Raw genomic sequence first — 21,196 nt, forward strand, 5'->3', positions numbered from 1 at the left:
ATTGATTACAATAATAATATCGTAATTATTTTCAATATATACGGCTACAACTCGAACACAGAAAATAAACAACTATTTCTTATAATTGAGAGTACATTGAAAAAATGGCTTCAGAAATTTCCAAACTCTGCAATTATTGTGGGGGGAGATTTTAATATGACTTTAAACCCTCAAATTGATCGGTGGCCACCCTCGAATCATAATCGCAAAAATATATTTTTCAAATCTTTTATGGAACAGTTTAAACTGGTGGATATCTGGAGACTCAAACATCCTAATATACCATCTTTTACATGGAGTAATAAATCTAGAACAGCCCTTTCTCGATTAGACTTTTGGTTAATTTCTAGTGATTTACAAGATAAGGATATTTCAGTCAGTGTATTACCATGTCCACTAAGTGACCATCAAGCTGTCCGTATAGATATTGTTATGTGTCCCTCACAAAATGTCAGTAAATCTCATTATTGGAAATTAAACAACTCGCTGCTCAAAATTACAGAAGTGCAAATAAAAATTAAAGATCTTCTTTCAACATTTTTTAATAAAGCCAAATTGGAGAACTCTTTCTCAGTTAATTGGGAGTTGTTTAAATATGAATCAGCCAAGTTTTTAAGAACATTTGGTGGCAACTTAGCTAAACTAAGAAAGCAACAAGAGCATGACTTAATCACAGGCATCTCAGTACTATCACAAAAACCTCCAGACAGCTTGTCAGATGAGCAGAAACTACAAATGATTAAACTACAGGAAGACTTGGATCAAGTTTATCAAAGAAAAGCAGAAGGAGCTTTTATTAGATCCAGAAAACAATGGCTTGAGCAAGGAGAACAAAACTCCTCTTATTTTTTTAAAATGGAGAAGCATCAAGGACAAATGAACACTATTAACGAGTTAAAAATTAATGACATAAATTGTAGTGATGCTAAAATAATCTCCAACTATTGTTCATCATTTTATAAGAATCTGTATTCATCACAATATTCTGAAATAGAGGCTGAAATCTTTTTGAATTCTTTAAACAGTACCAGAACAATTAAAGACTCTGAAAAAGAGCTTTGTGATGATCCAGTAAGTCTTGGAGAAGTCTGTGACTGCATCAAGATGTTAAAAACAAATAAATCTCCAGGAACTGATGGATTAACTTCTGAATTTTATACTTTATTCTACCAGCAGATGGCGCCCTTTTTACTGGAAGTTTACAATGAAAGTATTTCTAATGACACCCTACCCTGGAGTATGACCCAAGGACTTATTACCCTGATCCCAAAACCTCACAAAGATTTACTCTATATTGATAATTGGAGACCCATCTGTCTTCTTAATAATGATTATAAAATTTTAGCTTTAGTTTTTGCTAAAAGAATTAAATCTGTTCTTAACTCAGTAATAGATGAATCACAATCAGGTTTTTTACCCAACAGACATATCACAAACAACATTCGTTTAGTTTTGGACATACTCGATTACTCTTATCTAATTGCGGATGACTCTTTTATGCTATTTCTGGACTTTTTTAAGGCCTTTGATACAGTAGAACATAACTTCCTGTATCGTTCCTTACAAAAATTTGGTTTTGGTGACTACTTCTGCAAAGTCATTAAAACTCTTTACAACAATGCCACCTGCTCCATTAAACTGAAACATGGTTCATCACCTAGGTTTGATATAAAACGTGGGATTAGACAGGGTTGTCCCATATCTCCTTATCTATTTCTTCTTGTAGCTCAGCTTCTCTGTGACCACATTAAATCCAGTCCATTACGAGGGATCTCCATCGCTGCTAGATCTATTGTCGTAAGTCAGCTCGCCGATGATACCACTCTCTTTCTTAAAGACAGCTCACAAATTCCATTAGCAATAAATATAATTAAGTCCTTTTCCAAAGCATCCGGTCTTTCATTAAATCTGAAAAAATGTGAACTCCTCCCAATTAAATCTTGTGATTCGGATTCACTCTTTAATATTCCTGTAAAGACATCAGTCACGTATCTTGGCATAATAATATCAAAAACTGAAAATGATAGAGGTAATGCTAACTTTTTTCCAATTATTGATAAAATGAAAAAGAGGTTTAACCTCTGGCTCTTACGTGACCTTTCCATTAAAGGTCGAATTCTCCTCTCCAAGGCTGAAGGGCTCTCCAGAGTCATTTATGCCGCTCAGTCTCTTTATGTCAGTAACATCGTTAGCAAAACTGTTGATAAACTGCTATGCGACTTTGTCTGGAAAAACCGAACTCATCATATAAGGAAATCTGTTCTAATGAATGATTACACTAGTGGGGGTCTGAACTTTCTAGATTTCAGTACCCTAAATATGACTTTTAAAATTAATTGGATAAGAAAGTTTTTGAAAAATCCGAACTCTCTGTGGAACTTCATTCCCAATTATATTTTTTCCCAGGTTGGTGGCCTCGACTTTTTACTGCTCTGCTCATACAAGCCCGACAAAGTGCCCATCAAACTTTCTTCATTTCATAAACAGATGTTACTTGCTTGGTCCATGATTTATAAACATAATTTTTCTCCTCACAGGTTTTACATTTGGAACAATAGATATATTCTTTACAAAAACAAAACTATCTTTATTCAACAGTGGTTTGATAATAATATCAGACTAGTTAGTCAATTATTCAATCAACAAGGTCAACTTTACACTTACACCGAATTCCTTCAGTTCTACCAGATCCCTGTTTCTATGAAGGACTTTTCGGTTGTTTTTGATGCCGTTTCCCTCAACCTCACCTATCTTTATAAAGGAACTCCTACTCCATCTGCTCCCCAACCACAGCTTCATGTGATGGACACTGCTGTCGGAAAACTCTGCTTCTCTGCTTTGAGAAATCAAAACAAAGCCATCCGAAGACTGTTCCAGCAGGAGCTAAAAACTGAATCCCCGGCCATAACTTTCTGGACTTCACTTCATGGTCAAATGTGTTGGGAAAAGGTTTGGCTTCTGCCAAACAAATATCTTCTAAACAACAAAGTGAAAGAGGTTTCATTCAAGATCATTCATAGGTTTTATCCAACAAATCAGTATATGCAAAGGCTTAAAAGGGATATTGATAAAAACTGTTCTTTCTGTTCTCAGTCTGAGGAAACGTTGGTGCATATTTTTTGGACCTGCAAGTACACTGAAAAAATATGGGACAAAATGACAAATTTGATAAAAACTCAAATTTATCCACATTTTAATTTAACCTGGAAAAACATCTTATTTGGTTACATTAATTATGATAAGACATTTTTATCTCAATTTTATTTAATAAATCTTCTAATTTTATTAACCAAGTATTATATTCACAAATCTAAATTCAGCAATAAAGCTCCTAATTTTCTTGATTTACAAGCCCAAGTTAGATGTTACTTACATTCCATTTCCCCCAGTACAAACAAAAAAGCTATTAAAACGTATCACCTTGCTCAGCTGTATAATTTAGTGTAAGTTTATTTTTTTGCTTGTATATCCCCTGGCGTTTATTTTGAACATTTGATGTACAGCTTATTGTTCCTTGTTCCTTTGCTGTATGTCACTTTTGTTCTGCATCAATAAAAAAAAAAAAAAAAAAAAAAAAAAAAATACTCCTTTTTTCTCTTTGCTTTTTTTGCGAAAAATTAATAAAAAACAAAAAACTACTAATTTAGCAGGATCCTAATATTTCTGATTTATTTTTGTTTTAAGCTTTAATTCGCGTCTTTGTAAAAACCTGGTATGATGATGATTTGAACATTTTAATTGTGGTGACGTCAGGACTCATAAAGTTTAGCCGATTTTTTTTTACCCCTTTAGATTTTCTTTCTTTTTAAAATTATATCCTGTTTAAATCGTTTTTAAAAAAATACTGCAATAATATTGAACAGTATTGAGAATCAATTAAGCAGTTTATACGTTTCATTTTAAATAAAGATTGTGCACGTGACCCGGAAGTTACAGCACGAGGCGCTGGCAGCGGTCGCGCTTGTGTTCAGAGGACAGCGGTGTTTGTGGGAGTTGGAGCTGTAGTTCGGTAGGGACGATGTCTTCAGAACCTCAGCAAGATTCTGCCAGCGAACAACTTTCTGCTGAAGAAATCTTCCGACTCTGTGAAGAAACCATCCTCCAGTACAAGGAGGAGCTGCGCCGTCAGCGCAGACTGCTGGATGTCGTCAGGAAACCACAGCTGCAGCAGGTCCACCACGCCATAGGTATGTTAATACCCCCCATTTGCAAACGAAAAGATCCAAGATTGCTCCATTAGTGTTTGACATTTTTGTTGCACCGCTAATGTTATCTTGGGGTTATGAGGAGGCTGTGAGTTAATAAATGTCTAGAGACGCGACCATTGTCCAAGATACGTAATAATGACGCCATATAGAAACGGTCTGTAAATAAGGAGACATACAGCTTAGCAGAAACAGGAAAATGACTTAACATGCTTTATTTTACTGCCTTCAAGCCAGCCGTCACTCAGATCTGCTGTGTCAAATGAGCCGCTCCTGAATTTTCAGTGCTCTCTCATTCTCAGCTTTAAGGGAACTTGGCGACCACGGCTGAAATCCCTTTCCGGTTTTCAAAATAAGTTACAAACACTGAAAAGTCAAATGAATGAATGAAGGAAAAAATACACACTATTCTTATATTAATCAAATAAAAAATTCTTATGAAAAAGGCTGAGATATTGTATCGCCCATTCAATTATGTTAATTGTAAATTTAATTTAATCAAGTCTAACTTAAGACTATTTTGACTACTGGGACAGCTTTTACTGTAGGAAATTTGAGTTATTCATGTTTATAATCCCAAATATTTTATACTTTACTGAGTGTCTTTTTCTGACAGAAATGCTAAATTTGAGACACTGTAGTTTCAGATTTTGACATAATCCAGACCAACTGCTACTATTATTCTCTTAAAAACTTTGGCTATGTAGACAATCATTTCCAGACATTTTTAAAGTAGAAACTTTGAGTTATTAAAGTTTGAAATCCCACGTATTGTAGGTTATCACAAAGTTAAATAGTCTTTATCTGACAAAGATGCTATGTTTGAGACACTGTATTTTAAGATTGTGCCATAATCCAGACCAGCTGCTGCTTTCATTCTTTTCAGGACTTTGTTGGCTACTCAGTCTGACATTTCCAGACACTTTTACTGGAAAAAAATGGAGTTATTCATGTTTGATTTCTAAAATATTGGAAATATAGTCTGTTGGTGTGAAGGTCATAGCACTCAGTTGGTTGAAGTCGTATTTATGTGGCAGCAGTTTTTCTGTCCAAGTTGGACAATGCTCTTCTTCAGAGGCTTCACTCAAGCATGGTGTTCTCCAGGGCTCAGTTTTAGGCCCTCTTTTATTCTCGCTGCCACTGTGGTCCATTGTTAGGAAATATAATGTGTCATTTCACTGCCATGCTGATCATATCCAAATCTATGTTCCTTTTTCGGTGTAGGTACCATAACCATTCGGCTGCAACAACCGTTCGGGGTCCTTCCAGTAGTGCTGACGTCACATTATCCGATTGCGTTTCAGATAGTGATTGGTCTGGACAAATTACGATACTACCATAGAAGAAGAAACTATGAAGTCTGCTGTAAAATACGTTTAGAAGGGAAGGCTGATAGGAAAATTCTAATGACCGAGCATTCCACTGGTATTTAAACGCAGCACTTACAGACGAATTTGTGAGACGTGAAAACAGTCTCACGGTAAATCCGTGCGTAACTTTGGCTTCGTGTGTGCGTAACAAGGGATTCGTGCGTGTTTTTTTAAAGATGTGTGTGTGTGTAAGTAGTTTCAAGCTGTTGTAATCTTAATTTGTGCATACGTTAATTGCATTTTGTATTTTTTATATTTTTTTAACTTATACACAAAACATATTATGTGAGTAACAAATCACGCACAAATCCAAATGTATGCACAAATCCTAATTTACGCACGCACAAAGCAAGAATATGGATACACAAATCCTACTTTACGCACAAATCAAGAATTACGCACGCACAAATCCGACTGAGTCTAATTTCTCTCCATATGTTCTCCCTAACTGGGTAACACAAACTGAATCCGCGGTCACAGACTCACTTGCGCACAGCCTCCCCTCCTTGTTCTTCATGCGGGAGCGCGGGACACCGGATCTCGGCTTTCCTCTTTCCATCACACGCGCTAGGGAAGAGACAGCTAAAGCTCACACACAAACACTCAGTGTGTGTTTAAAAGATGCAGCAGGAGCAAATCTGATTTAGTTTCGATTTATTTTTTTAGTCATGAAACAGCATCTAAAAATCCATCAATCCACGTTGCCAATAGCTGCAGTTTAAACAGGGCTTTAGCCATTTTGTAAACAATGTTGTGTGGACCAGGGACTTACCCCCGCCTATTGCCACTAAGACTCATGGGAAGTGTTGATTCCCACACCATGAGTTGGGGAGCTGTGAAGAGAAGTGAGCATCATGTTGTCACGTTTTTGTGTGTTCAATGCTAATGGACTGTGTAGCGTAAAAAAGTGTGAGCAAACTACTCCTCTGCTCATCCCCCCCTTACTGAACCTGTTAGGGTTGTGACATATGCGGGATACAAACAGCCTGCAATTGCAACCAGTTAAATGGTAGCTTCACTCTCACCACCGTGCTAATACTGATGCTCCAGCTGGCTCATGCTTCTCTCTCCCTTTCTCACACGCCTTCTTCTACGCCCCACAACTACACATTAGACGCACTGCCTGATGGGGTGCCCCCCACAGTTTGGAGAAAATTTAAGACTTTTAAGTGCGCCTTATAGTCGTGAAAATACGGTACACGCTTAACGTCTACTGAGTGCAGTTTATTCTTCTATATTAAGGGCTTGAACCTGTGACCGCTCCTTACCGCTCTCATTAACATTGTTTATAAAGATGTGTCATGCGGGACTCGGGTCTGCAATGTCTGAAATGCGCAACGTTTCATTAAGTTTCCTCTATGTTTAGGGCGTGGTTTTGGGAACCTAATTTATTTTGTACCTTTTATGAAGCTGTGAAATCATTCCAAACTCATGAAAAAGCTGCCGTTGGCTCACAAATGTCCGCTAAGTCCACTGTACCTTGTTCTGAGTCTAAATAAAAGTATAAGCAATCCCAGTAAGCAGCGCAACACATACATTAACACTGAACATTTTCCAATGCGGAAACCAAGTTCTTCAATGGTGAAGTGAACATACGCAGTGACACCTTTTGTGGTACTTACTCTGATTATTACAAAAATAAGACCCAAGCTACGGTATTAAGATTTTTGTACAAAGGGCATTTCAAACTTTTCTAAAAAGAAATATGTTGCTTCCATGGGGCAAAAGTATATTTAGTCAGCTACCAATTGTACAAGTTCTCACACTTGAAAGGTTGAGAGAGACCTGTAATTTTCATCATTGGTATACCTCAACTGTGAGAGACAAAATGAGAAAAAACAGAAAATCACATTGTCTTGTTTTTAAAGAATTTCTTTGTAAATTATAGTAAAAAGTAAGTATTTGGTCAGAAACAGAAGTTCAACTCAATGCCTTGTTATATATCCTTTGTTGGCAATGTCAGCAGTCAAATAGTTTCTGTAAGTCTTCACAAGGTTTTTACAAATTGTTGCTGGTATTTTGGGCCATTCCTCCATGCAGATCTCCTCTAGAGCAGTGATGTTTTGGGGCTGTAGCTGGGCAATACAGAGTTTCACCTCACTCAAAAGATTTTCCATGGAGTTGAGGTCAGGATACTGGCGAGGCCACTCCAGGACCTTGAAATGCTTCTTACAAAGCCATTCCTTTGAGACCCAGGCAGTGTGTTTGGCCTTGTTGTCGTGCTGAAAGACTCAGTCATGTTTCATCTTCAATGCCCTTGCTGATAAAAGGTTTTTTCAAAATCTGACAACACATGGCCCCATTCATTCTTTCCTTTACACAGAGGAGTCATCCTGGTTCCTTTGCTGAAAAACAGCCCCAAAGCATGATGTTGCCACCTCCATGCTTTACAGTAGGTATGGTGTTACAAGGTGTATATTTGTATAAACCTCTTGTATTTGACAGTTAAACTTCACTTTTATTAATTACATGTCTACAGAATGAGCATGCAGCATGGCATTTGCAGACTTTAAGGAACCCAAAACTTTTAGAATAAACTTTTACTGTTTCAAAGCAATGATGCCTCCTTAACATCATCAGTAACCCTGATGTCTCTGTGCAGATGTCAACAGCAGCAGCTCTGTCTTCTGTAACCTCTGACAGGATACTCATAATGGCATCCTGATTCTCCACAAGGCTCTTGGTCACATCCTGAAGGCTTGTCCACCTGATCTCCAAGTCGTTTTAGGGAGGGGACATCATAGTTCTTTGACAGATAATGATGATGAAAAAATGAGTGCATCCTGATAGATCAGAAAAAGTTTTTGCACATGGCACTGCTTGCATTGGATGGACCACTGCCAAATGCAGCTGGTGGTTCAGGGGTTGACACAGCCCAGAAATTTGCACTGGCCCACAGGGCCAGTAGTTTTTGAAAGTTACTGGCCCGACACCGCGCACAGCGAGACCCGCCGCTCCGCAGGTGCTTGCAAATCTAGGGGGGTCCGGGGGCATGCCCCCCCGGAAAATTTTAATATGGTGCAATTTGGTGCATTCTGGTGACATCTAGCACTTATTTATACACTTTTCAATGACTAAAAATAGAGCATCTCAAACTTAAATCTGCTCTAGTCTGTTTCAGATGTTTTGAAGAGTGCGCTGCAGTGTAGTAGTTAACACTAGTTAAGAAGTTTTCATGCTGCTTCTAATCACTGCTATTTCACATTTGTTCCTAATCAATAGTTAAGAAGTTTTATTGACTTTTTTGCCCTGACTGCCTTAAGGTTCTGCTTTTTGTTACTGTTGCAAAGTTACATTTACTTTTTTGTTACTTTAGTTACCTAATTAAATTAAATAATTGAAAAATTAAATACAATTAAATTACTGAGATCATTCAGCTAACTAGAAATACTTACTGCTTACAGTGTTGTAAAGAAAAACAAAATTAAGTAGTTTGACCTTATACTTATACATTTGAGTCTGAGATTCAGGTATTTGGAGTTGCCTTTGATTCTTTGACATTCAGCTTAAAGCTTAGTGTATACAGTTTCATCTTCAATGCATTCATTAAATATCTTGCTGTCCATAGTACTAATTCCACCCGTCACTCCATCTAACATATTCCTATCTATTCCTGCCATGTCTTCCACATCTCTGACATGCTTCAGTCTCTCTTCAGTGACGGTGTTGGATTTATGATCATCGCGGTGAAAAACCACCAGGGGGCGCGCTGATATGTGTGTCAGTTTAAATATATCAGCCTAAAATGTAATAACCCACTGGCTTGTTCCTTCGTTGTTGCTGTTTAACATTGTTTAGTATTGAATTCCTGAATCGCAAAAACCAATGTTAATTCCTGCTCTGTGAATTAATAGCATTAACAGACGCTCATCATGGAAAATGCAAGAGGTAATGCATATGACACAGCTTTCAAGTTCAAAGCAATCGTTAAAAGCAGTGTGAAAAATCCACCATCACAAATAGGTTTCGAAAAGCCAGTCTGCTGTGTGACGGAGAGGACAGCGCAAGCTCAGAAGTGACTTTGCCTCAGGATGAGAGTGACACTGACAGCGACAACGAAAGAGAGACTGAGAGAGAGTGTGGCAAAGAATATCTGACACTATTTTAATCCCACAGTGAGAAGGAAGACTTCCATGGTTTCAGTGCACAGAAGGCCCGTGCCACGCAGAGGCGCAAAGACATTGACGAATTTTGACAATTCTACACAGATATCTACACCTCCAAGTCAACTGCAATGCAGGATGATTAGAATTTTTTTTTAATAAACTCAACTTCCCAAAACTAGAGGCGACCATAACAGAAAGTTTGGAGACTGAAAGAATCTAATAAATCTTTCCCCAATTGCAAGGCACCAGATCTAGACGGGTTCGGTCCAGAATTCTTCAGGGCTTTGAGGATGTTTTGGCACTCCCTTTGCTCAAAATAATTCAAGATAGTTTTAAGAACAGAAAGCTTCCACCCTTTCTTAATGATCCTAACCTATGCGAAAGAGAGTTTTGTCAGGGACTGTATAGTTCCAATGTTAAGTGCTCAGTGTTGACGCTCCAGAAGATCTCCTCGTAAATCCAACGATCCAATAAAGATCCACATTCCATAAGTAAAAGAGAAAATTCTTTAATTCTGTTTCCTCAGATTGAAAAATGAACAATAATCCACAATGCACTAAATTAAAAACCCGAATTCTAAAGAAAATATGTAAATAACAAGAAGAACTTAGCGAGGTCGAAAAACTGTTTTACTCTGTTTCCTGACATGAATCTGCTGCGTGACCACCAGTGAACCACCGAGAAAACCCCGGGCTCCCCCTAGTGGCGGTAAACAGAATAACAAACTGAATGCAAAATTTTCATCTCTGGCATTAAGGCTTCTACAATGTGCACAGCTGAAGAATTTCCGTCACCAATCCTTCCCCAACAAAAGCCCTTCTGAAACATTTGTGATGCTTTGTAAAACATTTATTAAAATGTTATTAAAATGTAAAAAACATTTATTGCTCAACATAAAGCGTTTTGTTTATTTATTCAGAGCAGTTTACTGAACCGTAGTAGGATTGTCTCTCTGTCACTCTGTTCCTTTCAAACCATTAGTTAAGGACGAGAGACCCTGCAGCGGCATTTAAGCGTTCAATTCAATTCAATTCAATTTTATTTGTATAGCCCAAAATCACAACAACAGTTGTCTCGATGGGCTTCGAAGTAAAACATGAAATCAAAAGGATCATGAATACAAAGAGTTCAATAGAAAAATACTAAAATGAACTAAACAAACTGACTAAGCTATACTGGCATCCCTGCCCTTAGATCCCCCTTCGTTGGGCATGGCGCGTCAGTCCAGCAGCGGTATTTTGATTCATCCATCATTCATTCATCTCAATGATAATTATTCTCCGCGATGATCTTTCTCAGTGTACCATCAGCTGACTCGGCCACTTCCGAGTCAGCTGATGCCATTTCTCTATGCAGAGACACAAACTTTGGTTTTTGCGATTCAGGAACCAGCTGACAGGCCGGAGTGCTCTTCATCTCCTCCCCACTTCCTCAGAAGTTCCCGCAGCACCTCAGTCAGCAGGGAGCACTGTATAGTAAACATATGTTTTAAGATACTGTAATTTTTGAATCTATATTAATGCGAGTGTGATTTAAAAAGAATAGCAACATAATAAAAGCAAACTTTAGACGCAGCTCACTGATGAGTTGTGCTATTTTTGGAAGTATGTAGGATGGTCAACCTTTACGGTTCCCAAAGTCCTTGCAGCCGTCTGAAGGAGGAAGGATTGGAATGTGCGTTCCATCGATGAGCCCCATAATTTGTGGAAAATGATGTGACACTTCAAAAAGGCTTGCAATCTCTTCTGCCTCCGTTGGTGTATGGAGCAGCTGTTTTATTGGCTCTTGTACCTGTTGCGCCGAGCATCTGACTGAGTCACGTGATGTGGAACTGAACAGCTGAGTGTGCTGCGTCATTTATTTATTGGTGACGCACACACTTCATTCAGAAAAAGCACTGGCTCTGTGTGCAAAGCTTGTTTGCTTACCTGTGTGCAATTGAGTCATCCATGTTCATCTGTGGAAGAGGCAGCCGGTAAAAAGAGACTTTATCTGAGCGCCAGAAAAGCGCGATCACTTGTTTCCTTGTTTGTTTGGTGTGTGTTGTGGGAACAGAGTGAGCTTCGCAAGTGTTTGTGTGTACTTCAGGTACCAGTGGGAATTTTCAGCATTAAGGATTTGATGTTTATTTTGTCAGTGTGCTTTGTAATTTTTGTAAATTTATAGTGGGAAGTTTATTTAATGGATGTGAACTTTTGCTAAATGAGATTTTTAAAGTAATTATTGAATGAATTTGGACTTGATGCATGAATTTAAATAAGAATGTAATTAAATTAAATGAGTGAGGTTGCTAATTAACTGAGGCAATTTAAATTACATAAATGTTTTGTTGTTATTGTGGAATTTGAAATTGTAAATATTTATTACTTTTATTGTGTGTGTTTAAGGTTTTTACCTATTGATTCCTGACTGATCAAAACGGAAATTAATTTAAGTTTGGAAATTGATCTCAAGTGGCAGTCTGAGTCAATCAGTTGGACGCTCAGCCCTTTTCAAGTGTGGAAAAAGCACACCAAAAATTAGGAAACACTTGACGGTACCAATCCTTTGCAAAACATGTAAACAAACTTCTTGACACTGCTTATTCCAAATTGGCTTGGCACAACTCTATATTCTGCACAGCTGCCCAGTTTTTACAGCACTGCTGCAACCCGCAGGATCAGAGGGACTGGAGCCCGCACGGTAACGTCTTCTGGGGCCATATGACTCTCCATTAATGAGTAAAGCTTCATGAACGACGGTCGTGTCATGCGGAAATTCTGCTTCCACTCTTCATTGTTGAACTCCAGAAGAACCATCCTCTCCCACCAGTCTTTGCTCCCAGTGGCGGTTTTTGATATGGGCGATGTGGGCGGTCGCCCAGGGCGGCACGTCATAGGGGGCGGCATTTGCTGTGCCTGATGCGTTACACATAATGTGCTACATACTGAATTCAAAGAGGAAGCTTGGAGCTTTTAATTTGAAATTGCTTCAGCAGCCGACACTTAATGCTTTTATTTTGACACATCAGACTATTAAGAATGTCTTCCTCCTATTTCCTCTTCACACTTATGGTGCAAAAAAAAAAAAGAATACCTCAGAGTGAAACAACGTAAAACAGGCACATGAAAAGGAATTAGGCAGAACAAACATCCGTGCTCAACCCAATTTCGAAAAAAGCAGGCAATGGAGATTATTTCCCACAATTCTTTGCTCCGACACAGCAGACCCGATGCGCACGTGACCACCGCCCGAACATAAGTCAAAAAACTCGAGAGGGGAGCGCAACTCGCCGGTGGCTGGCTGAATCACACTAACAGGTGTGAGGGGAGTCTTTTTCTATCTGACAATCAACTCTGGGCCGCAGCTGCGCCTCCCGTCATAGAGACGGAGCCGCGTGTGTCAGAGGGAAGGGGGAGGGGTGGTGGGCGCAGGCCATTTTTTATGGATTGAGTTTTTTTGGAGGATTTCTACTGTTGGTGTTGCACAAATTTAGGGAAATGCCAAATATTTTTGGAGTAATCCCACTGATGAGTTCTAAGATTTAGTCTCTAATGTTTTATAAGACCTAAACATATTAATCACAATAAGTTTTATTTTTTAGATCTAATCCCTCTGTTATGTTTCACAAAGACACACACAGGACGTCACACATTAAGAAATTATTGCTAAAAATGAAGCAGGAGTCCAGCTCTAAAAAAAAATGCTCTAAAAAATGATGAAAGAGCAAAAAAATGGAATTATTTGATATGTAATTTCTTATTAATATTTCCAGGCTTTCTTTGTTTTTTGTCCTGCAGCATGTTCATATTTGTATAATTTTGACAGAATATATTTAAATGGAGAACAAAATATTACAAGTTATTTAAGGTTTAACTTGAGTTATTCTGGATTAATGTTCCTGTTTTTATTCATATTTATGTTCAAAAAGTTCAGTGTAAAAGGTTTAAAAGTTTAGCTTTAATGTGTAGTTCAGTAAATCTTTATCTTCTTCGGCTCAAAACCTTAAGCGTGTTTTTAACTTAGGCCCCTGTGTGACTGAGTTTGACCCCCCTGTAATACGAGTCTAGAAAATTCATGCATTTTTTGAGTAAAATGGCTAAATAGAAGATAGGGAACACAACAGGATGTTGTCAAATTTTGTGTGTGCGGGAAGGGGGGGGGGGGGGGGGCTGGTGGGGTTACTCGCCCAGGGAGTAAGTTAGTGTAGAACCGCCACTGTTTGCTCCTTACCTTCATCCAGTGGCTCTGTGGCGGAGGAGGGGGGACTAAAGTGATAGCGGATGGAATTAAATTATCCTCTTGCTGTCTCTCTCATCAAATTATGCCAAAATGTATATTGTCTAGCTTGAGCTTGTAAAATTGTGTCCAGAAAAACAAAAAGCTTGTCACGCTCCAGGCCAACCACAGCCATGTTTGTTTACACAGAACGGCAATGGACATCCGTTGGTTCTTCCGCCCTTTTCCGAGCGTGTCAAAACGATTTATTCCGAACGAAAGTAATCGGAAAAAGTTTTTCCGGTCCTAGTAAACGGTCGCTGTTTAATCCGACCATTGATTCGATCAAGATATTTTGCACATGAAACCGCGGCTTGTGTTGCTTTGTATGATATGACTAATCCACCTATACAGGCTTTAAGTGATTCCCAAATGGTCGAGTCATTAACCTCTCCATTGTCATTTCTCTCAAGAAACTCCTCTTTTTTTCTCCTTCTCTTCTTTCTTTCCTTTTGGCATTGGATAATTGACACTTGCCATTAAAGGTTTTGAGCAAGATCAGTAAATGATTTGACTTGCCCTTGGTGGTGAACCTGGAGTCTTGCCGGGAATTGCAGCGTGTGCCGAATATTCTTTTCCCTCAGCAGCTGCACCACCTCACCCAAGTTGTTGTTCCAGTACCTCTGCGGTGTAGTCTGGGATAATTAATATCCAGTGGCCTTCGAGATCCATCTTTTTTTGTCTCCCCAGTCGTAAGATCTTTTCCTTGTCTCATTAGAAGTCCACTCAGATGGGTGGCAGTTCATACTTGTCCTCGACTTGCCAGTCAGACACCAAAGCCGGATTCATCTTGCTGGGTTTAGAGCAGCTAACTCTAGCCGTTGCTGTTGCCTTGACGGTTTGTGCATTCCTGTTGGACATATTTTGTCCAATTGTTAATTGAGGAAGGAAATTGGATTGTATGAAAACAAGTCTATAATATAATAGAGGAGTTGGAAGTTTAAATGGGTGATGATAATATAAATAAATATGGTGTGCCACTTGGAGCTCAGAAAGCTCCTCCTACTCCTTCTCCATATCACTAGCACCCCCTATACTATTTTTTCTTTATTGCAAGTAATTCAAGTTATAAACTGACCAATCAAATGCCTAGTAAAAGGCCTTCACCTCGAATGTTTGACATATTCTCCCAAGCCCACTTTCAGTGAAATGGGTGTGGACTTCAAACAAGCTCACTCCTGATTGGTAACATTAGTTTCCATAGAAATGTTGAAAGGGCAATGGTTGACGTCCCCCAGCTCGTGACTGAGCCTGAAATAGAAGGGGGTACAGTAGCACAGAGAGTAGTAGTACATTTTTTTTAAATGAGGTCAGAGACAAAACATCATATGGTTGATATTAACAAAGATCGCCTTGTGCTGAATCGCCATTTTCAAAAGTGTAACATTCGTCAGTGCCTGCACAACATGATTTTTTGCAATCTACGAACAGCCTAAAGCAATGCACTAGGGTTGGGCGATGTCCCCTAATTTGGCCGTTGACGATGTTTGCTGTCAACCATCGGGATGGACGATGACATCGTCGGGGGAGGGGGGGGGGTATTTTTAAATTTTTCGTTCTTATATAACTGCTATTCGTTATTTTGCTTTTTTCATTTTATTTCCCAACTAATAGTTAATCCGCGATGATACACTATAAACTGAGGGAAGTGACTTTAACAGAAAAAGTAACAAGCAAGATAGAAAAGAAGTAGTCCGCTCCCGCACTTAACTAGCGAAGTGGACCGGCGGAGGGCGGATTTACAGCTTTATGTTTGATGGGAAGGGGGGGGGGTACATGAGCGGTATGTGTGGGAGATTTAAGACTGCGATCCGTCCCGCAGCTCTAGGGGTACTACCTACCGAACTCAGAACCGAGTCTAAACGTGTGTCTGAGCACAGCTCGGATCGTCAGCACACACAGCGGTTTGAGCTTCAAAGCAGAAATGTCGCTCAGTCCTTAGAAAACATTCAATCAATCACGTGGATTTGTGTTTCCAGTCGTGTCCTGACTAAATAAAGGCTGATGTTATTCACAGGATGCAGCGCCACCCAAAGCTAATGTTGTTAGCCCGTGTTAGCATACTGCTAATCCTGGCTACGTTCAGAAAAAGCACTGACCACACGGATTAAAATTCAAATGATGAGCGAACAGGTGTTTGATAATAACCGTAACATTATTAAAAGCACGTTTAGAAGATCGTCTCGTATTTTACCGAGCTGACATGTCAATATATATAGCCGCTCGGCGCTGTTATCGTTTTGTATTGAATTGTTACCTTCAATAAAGTTTGGAAAAAAAGCCGCTCGGCGGAAGTTGTATCCTCTTCCGGTTTTCAAACTGCGCATGTGCGAATACTGCGCGTGTGCGAATGATTTATTCCGACCGAAATTGTGACCTTAGTGAACGTTTTTATATTCTGAAAACATTTTTCTGGGCCCATGTACACGGTTGGATTCTAATCCGACCATTGATCCCATCAAGATATTTTGTACATGTAACCGCGGCTTATGATGTCGACGCGCAACGTGGCGGGGGCGTGGCATCACGATGGTGGTCTCTCCATCGGGATGACAGTCACCCATCACGATGGACGATGATATTGTCCATCGGCACAACCCTACAATGCACACTTTCTGCAACGAAAGGACAGTAACAATGATTTTTGTTTGTGTTGTTTTTGTTCATAATAGTTATTTATTAGTTTTGATAGTCATTATAGTGAAAATGTTGTAAATAACTGTTGCATGGCTAAAAGTCTGTTCATACTGGAGATGGAAACAGGAGTTTTTTTTTCCCCATAGATTCCTGCTGTTGCAAATTTGCATTGAAAATAAAACTTTGTCTATTTCATGAGCTATAGTCAAATGAACCATTTCAAATTAGTTTACCTTCTACTTGAATTTCAAAAGCACAAGTTTTTTATTCCATGAATAAATTCATGGGTCAAGAGGTTTAGTGTTTCCCTTGATTAGGCGTTGGACTCATAGAAGACTGAAAGACCAAAATCTTACTGTCTTAACTTTCAATGAGATCTAATGAGATAACATTTTTAAAAATTACAATTTTTAAAAAGTGGAACTTCTCATTCAGATGTTTTACAATTTTATTGGTACTTGACAATACAATTAATAAGAAGACACCTTCTTGTGTTTGTGTCCTTGCAGTCCTCCCGCAGCATTATGTGACTGAAGAGGATTTCTGCAACCACGATAGGACCATCAGAGTGGAACAGGAAGAACCAGAAATACCACAAATTAAAGAGGAACAGGCGGAACCAGAACCTCCACAGATTAAAGAGGAGCTAGAAGAACTCTGCATAAATCGAGATGAAGAGCAGCTTGATCTGAAGCAGGAGACTGATACCTTGATGGAGATTCCTACTTATGAGATAAATGAGAACAGTGAAGCAGATCTAAGCAACCAGAAGAGCTTTGATAGTCCAGATGAAAACCCCACTTCAACTACAGATGAGGATATAGACCCACAGAACAGTGAACAGAGGATCCCTAGAGACTGTAAAGAATGCGGTGAAAGTTTTGGTAACTTGTCTCAATGTAGATTTCACATGAAATTACATAAGAAAGGGAAGCATTTTGTTTGTAAAGTATGTAATATAAGTTGTAGTAAAATAGCTAACCTTAAAACGCATATGAGAATTCATACAGGAGAGAAGCCTTTTTCTTGTAAAGAGTGTGATAAAAGTTTTAGTCGCAATTTAAATCTCAAAATACACATGAGAACTCATACAGGAGAAAAGCCTTTTTCTTGTAAAGAATGTAATAGAAGATATAGTGATTTATCTAATCTAAAAACACACATGAGAACCCACACAGGAGAGAAGCCTTTTTCTTGTAAAGAATGTGACATACGTTTTAGTCAAATATCTTGTCTCAAAAGACACATGATAACTCACACTGGAGAGAAACCTTTTCAATGTAAGCATTGTGATAAACATTTTAGTCGCATGGGTAATCTCAAAACTCACATAAGAACTCACACAGGAGAAAAGCCTTTTTCTTGTAAGGAATGTGATTCAAGGTTTAGTGATAAATCTCATCTCAATAAACACATGAGAACTCACACAGGAGAGAAGCCTTTTACTTGTAAAGAATGTGACAAAAGTTTTAGTCACACGTGTAATCTGAAAACACATATAAGAACTCATACAGGAGAGAGGCCCTTTTCTTGTAAAGAATGTGATAAAAGTTTTCATGACTTATCTAATCTCAAAAAACACATCAGAAGTCACACACACAAGAGAAAACATATTCCTTGTAAAGACTGATAGAAGTTGTAGATTAATATATACTCTTAATTTACTCATGAGAACTCATAAAGGAGAAGAGGCTTTTTCTTGTAAATGCTTTTGTTTGAACTCCTAATTTTAGGAAAAATAGGAAAACTTACCAGAGAACTTCTGCAGTAAAAGACATGAGAGGGAAATATGGTGAAACAGTAACACTTTTCTTTTGATCAAGAAATAAACTAGAATTTGATACAGAACTTGTACCTACAGATTGAATGTTTGTTTTATTGTCATGCTTTTATTTTATCTGGGAAAAAAGTTGTCTTAAAAAATTAAAATATTTTGAAAAAAGGTTTTTAATATTTAAAACTCCTGGGGTTCCACCCAAATCTGCTAATTCACGCCCAAAACTAATGAAAAATGAAAAGGTCTCTTTGTTTGAGTCAGTAGAATAGAATAGATTCTGAGGCACCTCATGCTGCCCTTTGCTGACAAGATTTGTGGATATTCAGATTTCCAGCAGGACTTGCCATTTTCCCACACTTATATCCATATGTACTTCAGTGAACATGACGTTACTGTTTTTGATCAACTAGTAACATCCTCAAATCTGAATAAATAACAAAAATCTATAAACCGTTTTCAAGAGTAGGATTTTACACCAGACCCAACAATGAAGACGACCTGAAGTCGGCATAACAGAGGGTATTAATGCCGTAATACAAGTAAAAGGAGGCATAAGTAAGTATTGAATGTATAGAAATTAACAGATTTCTGAACTCTGGCACGCGTTCTGAAAAACAAAACTTTTTGTACACGGTTTGTATGTAGAGCCTGAAAACAGACATGAAAACTTGCATAGCAACACGTGAATGCAAGAGTTTTGATAGCCAGAAATGCAGGTTTATAGGCGTTTACATAGATTTTACATTGAAAGTGGAATTTTAAGCGACCACAATGACACCAAGTCATATATCGAAATAGAGCTGCCAAAGAAAAAGACCAAAACTGTATTTGCTGTTTGATGAGCTTCTTCCAACTGCAGGTAAATGCACTAGTATAGGATAGCAAATGTCCACTGTGAAACTATACGCTAATAGTGCCACACATGCCCGGTGTGTACGTAGCATAACAGTTAAATCTTCATCTCTTGAATGGTTTTTACTAGTTTAAATGTACCATTTCTTTTTGTAATGGCATTGTCTGTTGTATTTTTGGAGAAATTTTGCTTAACAATCAAAAAGCAATGTATAGTTTCTGTTGGATGATTATAATTAGTAATTTCCTTTTTTCTATTATTTGCTTTAAAGTTGCTTAGTTGATCATAGTTATGCTAGCTGTTTAATTCTGTGTTACCATGACAACATTCAAAATATTTTGGATACACCTCTAATTCTAACACTTTTTGTGTGATTCGTGAACATTTCCTTTTGTTTTAAAATAAAACTGACTGCAGTTCTTATTTTCTTGAGTCATGTTAGCACGTTACCATTTTGTGAAGAAAAAAATGTTGAAATAAGGAGTCAAATAAACAACCAGAATTGTGTTTTTTGTCTTGTTCTTGTGATTCATGTTTTCTAGTAGATTAGAACAGTTTAACTGTTCTTTTTAGTTCTCACTGTTCTGTCCCAGTTAGGGCTGCACGATATGAGGAAAACTTGCGATATGCAATATTAGTGATTAATTTTGCGCTGACGATATAACTTGCAATAAATGAACAAATAGCAAAAACAACAAAAACATTTCCATTTCACTGCAAAAGTTTAAAATAAATAAGACAAAATACTTTAAATTCTTCTTCAATTGACCCTTGTCTTATTAGGAGGGCAACATCTAACGTAAAAGCTCCATCCGATTGGTTAACAACGTGAAGGGCTCCATCTGATTGGTCAAATGAATAAAGGGATTTATTCATTAAATTGTTCATGTTGCCATACGATTGTTTTAGTACATTTAAGTTTTACCATTTATTGCGATTTTCACAGACTTTTGTGATATAGATATTGCAGAGCCTGAAATCGTGCTAATGATAAATTTGCGATTAATTGCACAGGCTTAGTCTCAATCTTAACTGTGAAGAATAAAGTGGACGTGAACATCAGTCAGAACAGGGACGTGCGGTGAGGTTCACTGCTGGTGAGACACTGACATCATCAGTCAGATTTGCAAACCTGAAGCCTACAGAGTAGCTTATTGACCATTTGATTGGCAACATTTTTCTTCCATTTACAAACTGTAGCATAGAAGAAAATCACCAAAATTGTTATTATTGACTCACTTTTACTTAAGTTCCGCTCCTTCTGAAGAAACGCATGGATAACCTGTTTGTAGACGTTTTCCTTTTATTTCTTTAGTTTTAAGACTGTCTCAAAGGAAATCACTGCCAGAGACGTGTCTAAACAAATTCCTGAGTTTGGAGACGTAATCCTCCATTTAGAAAATGATACTTAACAATATTAAAGAGTAACTGGAGGGCTGCACTTGACTTGCTTCCACTAATTCTAATGTTCTCTGGGATCACCAGCGCCCTCTATCTTGAGACAGGCATACTGCGTGCCTCATTCATATTGTATTGTAGTGCATTTCTAATGAGCGCTTTTAGTGGATAAAAATGATCAAATGGGTCACAAAATGGCACCATTGTAATCAGACAGTTGACGAGAACTAGAAAAATGATGTAAATAAAAATAAAGCTTATGATGCTAGAAAGACCGAAACAGTAAAGCGTATATGTCAGCTGCAGTTCCAGTCAGTGTTTGTGGCGCAGGCTGGGTGCTGGGGAGGCATGGGTGGCTGGCTAATTTGCTTGCTACTTTTTTTTTTTTTTTTTTTTTTTTTTTAACCAAATAAATTATCAAAACCCACACAGAAAAAAGTAATCACAGAATAGTAATGTCTAAAAAATGATATTTGATTTTTATTTTTGATAGTGAAAAGTATATTCAACTTATTTCATATACAGTATGTATATTTTAAGCTATATTTAACTGACTGCACGTCACTGAATCAGAAGCTGTGAAGAAGACTGAA

At 38.1% G+C, this 21,196-nt stretch overlaps 4 protein-coding genes across 7 annotated transcripts in view; 2 read left to right on the forward strand and 2 right to left on the reverse strand.

The window, feature by feature from the left end:
* The window catches only part of LOC110013798 (gastrula zinc finger protein XlCGF28.1), a 989,290-nt gene that overhangs the window by 709,189 nt on the left and 258,905 nt on the right, over positions 1–21,196 (reverse strand). The gene's annotated exons all lie outside the window — the stretch shown is intronic.
* Positions 1–21,196, forward strand: part of LOC101169839 (NLR family CARD domain-containing protein 3) — a 1,010,604-nt gene that overhangs the window by 577,894 nt on the left and 411,514 nt on the right. The gene's annotated exons all lie outside the window — the stretch shown is intronic.
* Positions 1–21,196, reverse strand: part of LOC105355408 (NACHT, LRR and PYD domains-containing protein 12-like) — a 768,227-nt gene that overhangs the window by 264,139 nt on the left and 482,892 nt on the right. The window lies entirely within an intron of this gene.
* Positions 3,908–19,712, forward strand: LOC101167599 (oocyte zinc finger protein XlCOF6.1). Its single transcript, XM_011482232.3, has 2 exons — positions 3,908–4,187; positions 17,085–19,712. Exons 1-2 carry the CDS (start codon positions 4,019–4,021, stop codon positions 18,203–18,205), a joined length of 1,290 nt encoding a protein of 429 aa, XP_011480534.1. The 5' UTR covers positions 3,908–4,018; the 3' UTR covers positions 18,206–19,712.

The sequence above is a fragment of the Oryzias latipes genome, chromosome 2, assembly GCF_002234675.1.
Source record: "Oryzias latipes chromosome 2, ASM223467v1".
Lineage (NCBI taxonomy): Eukaryota > Metazoa > Chordata > Actinopteri > Beloniformes > Adrianichthyidae > Oryzias > Oryzias latipes.

Bases quoted from the DNA above. Each gene is read 5' to 3' on its own strand.
- LOC101167599 (XM_011482232.3), top strand. From the start codon at position 4,019: ATGTCTTCAGAACCTCAGCAAGATTCTGCCAGCGAACAACTTTCTGCT. The intron at 4,188-17,084 runs GTATGTTAATAC...GTGTCCTTGCAG, and splicing joins GCAGGTCCACCACGCCATAG to TCCTCCCGCAGCATTATGTG.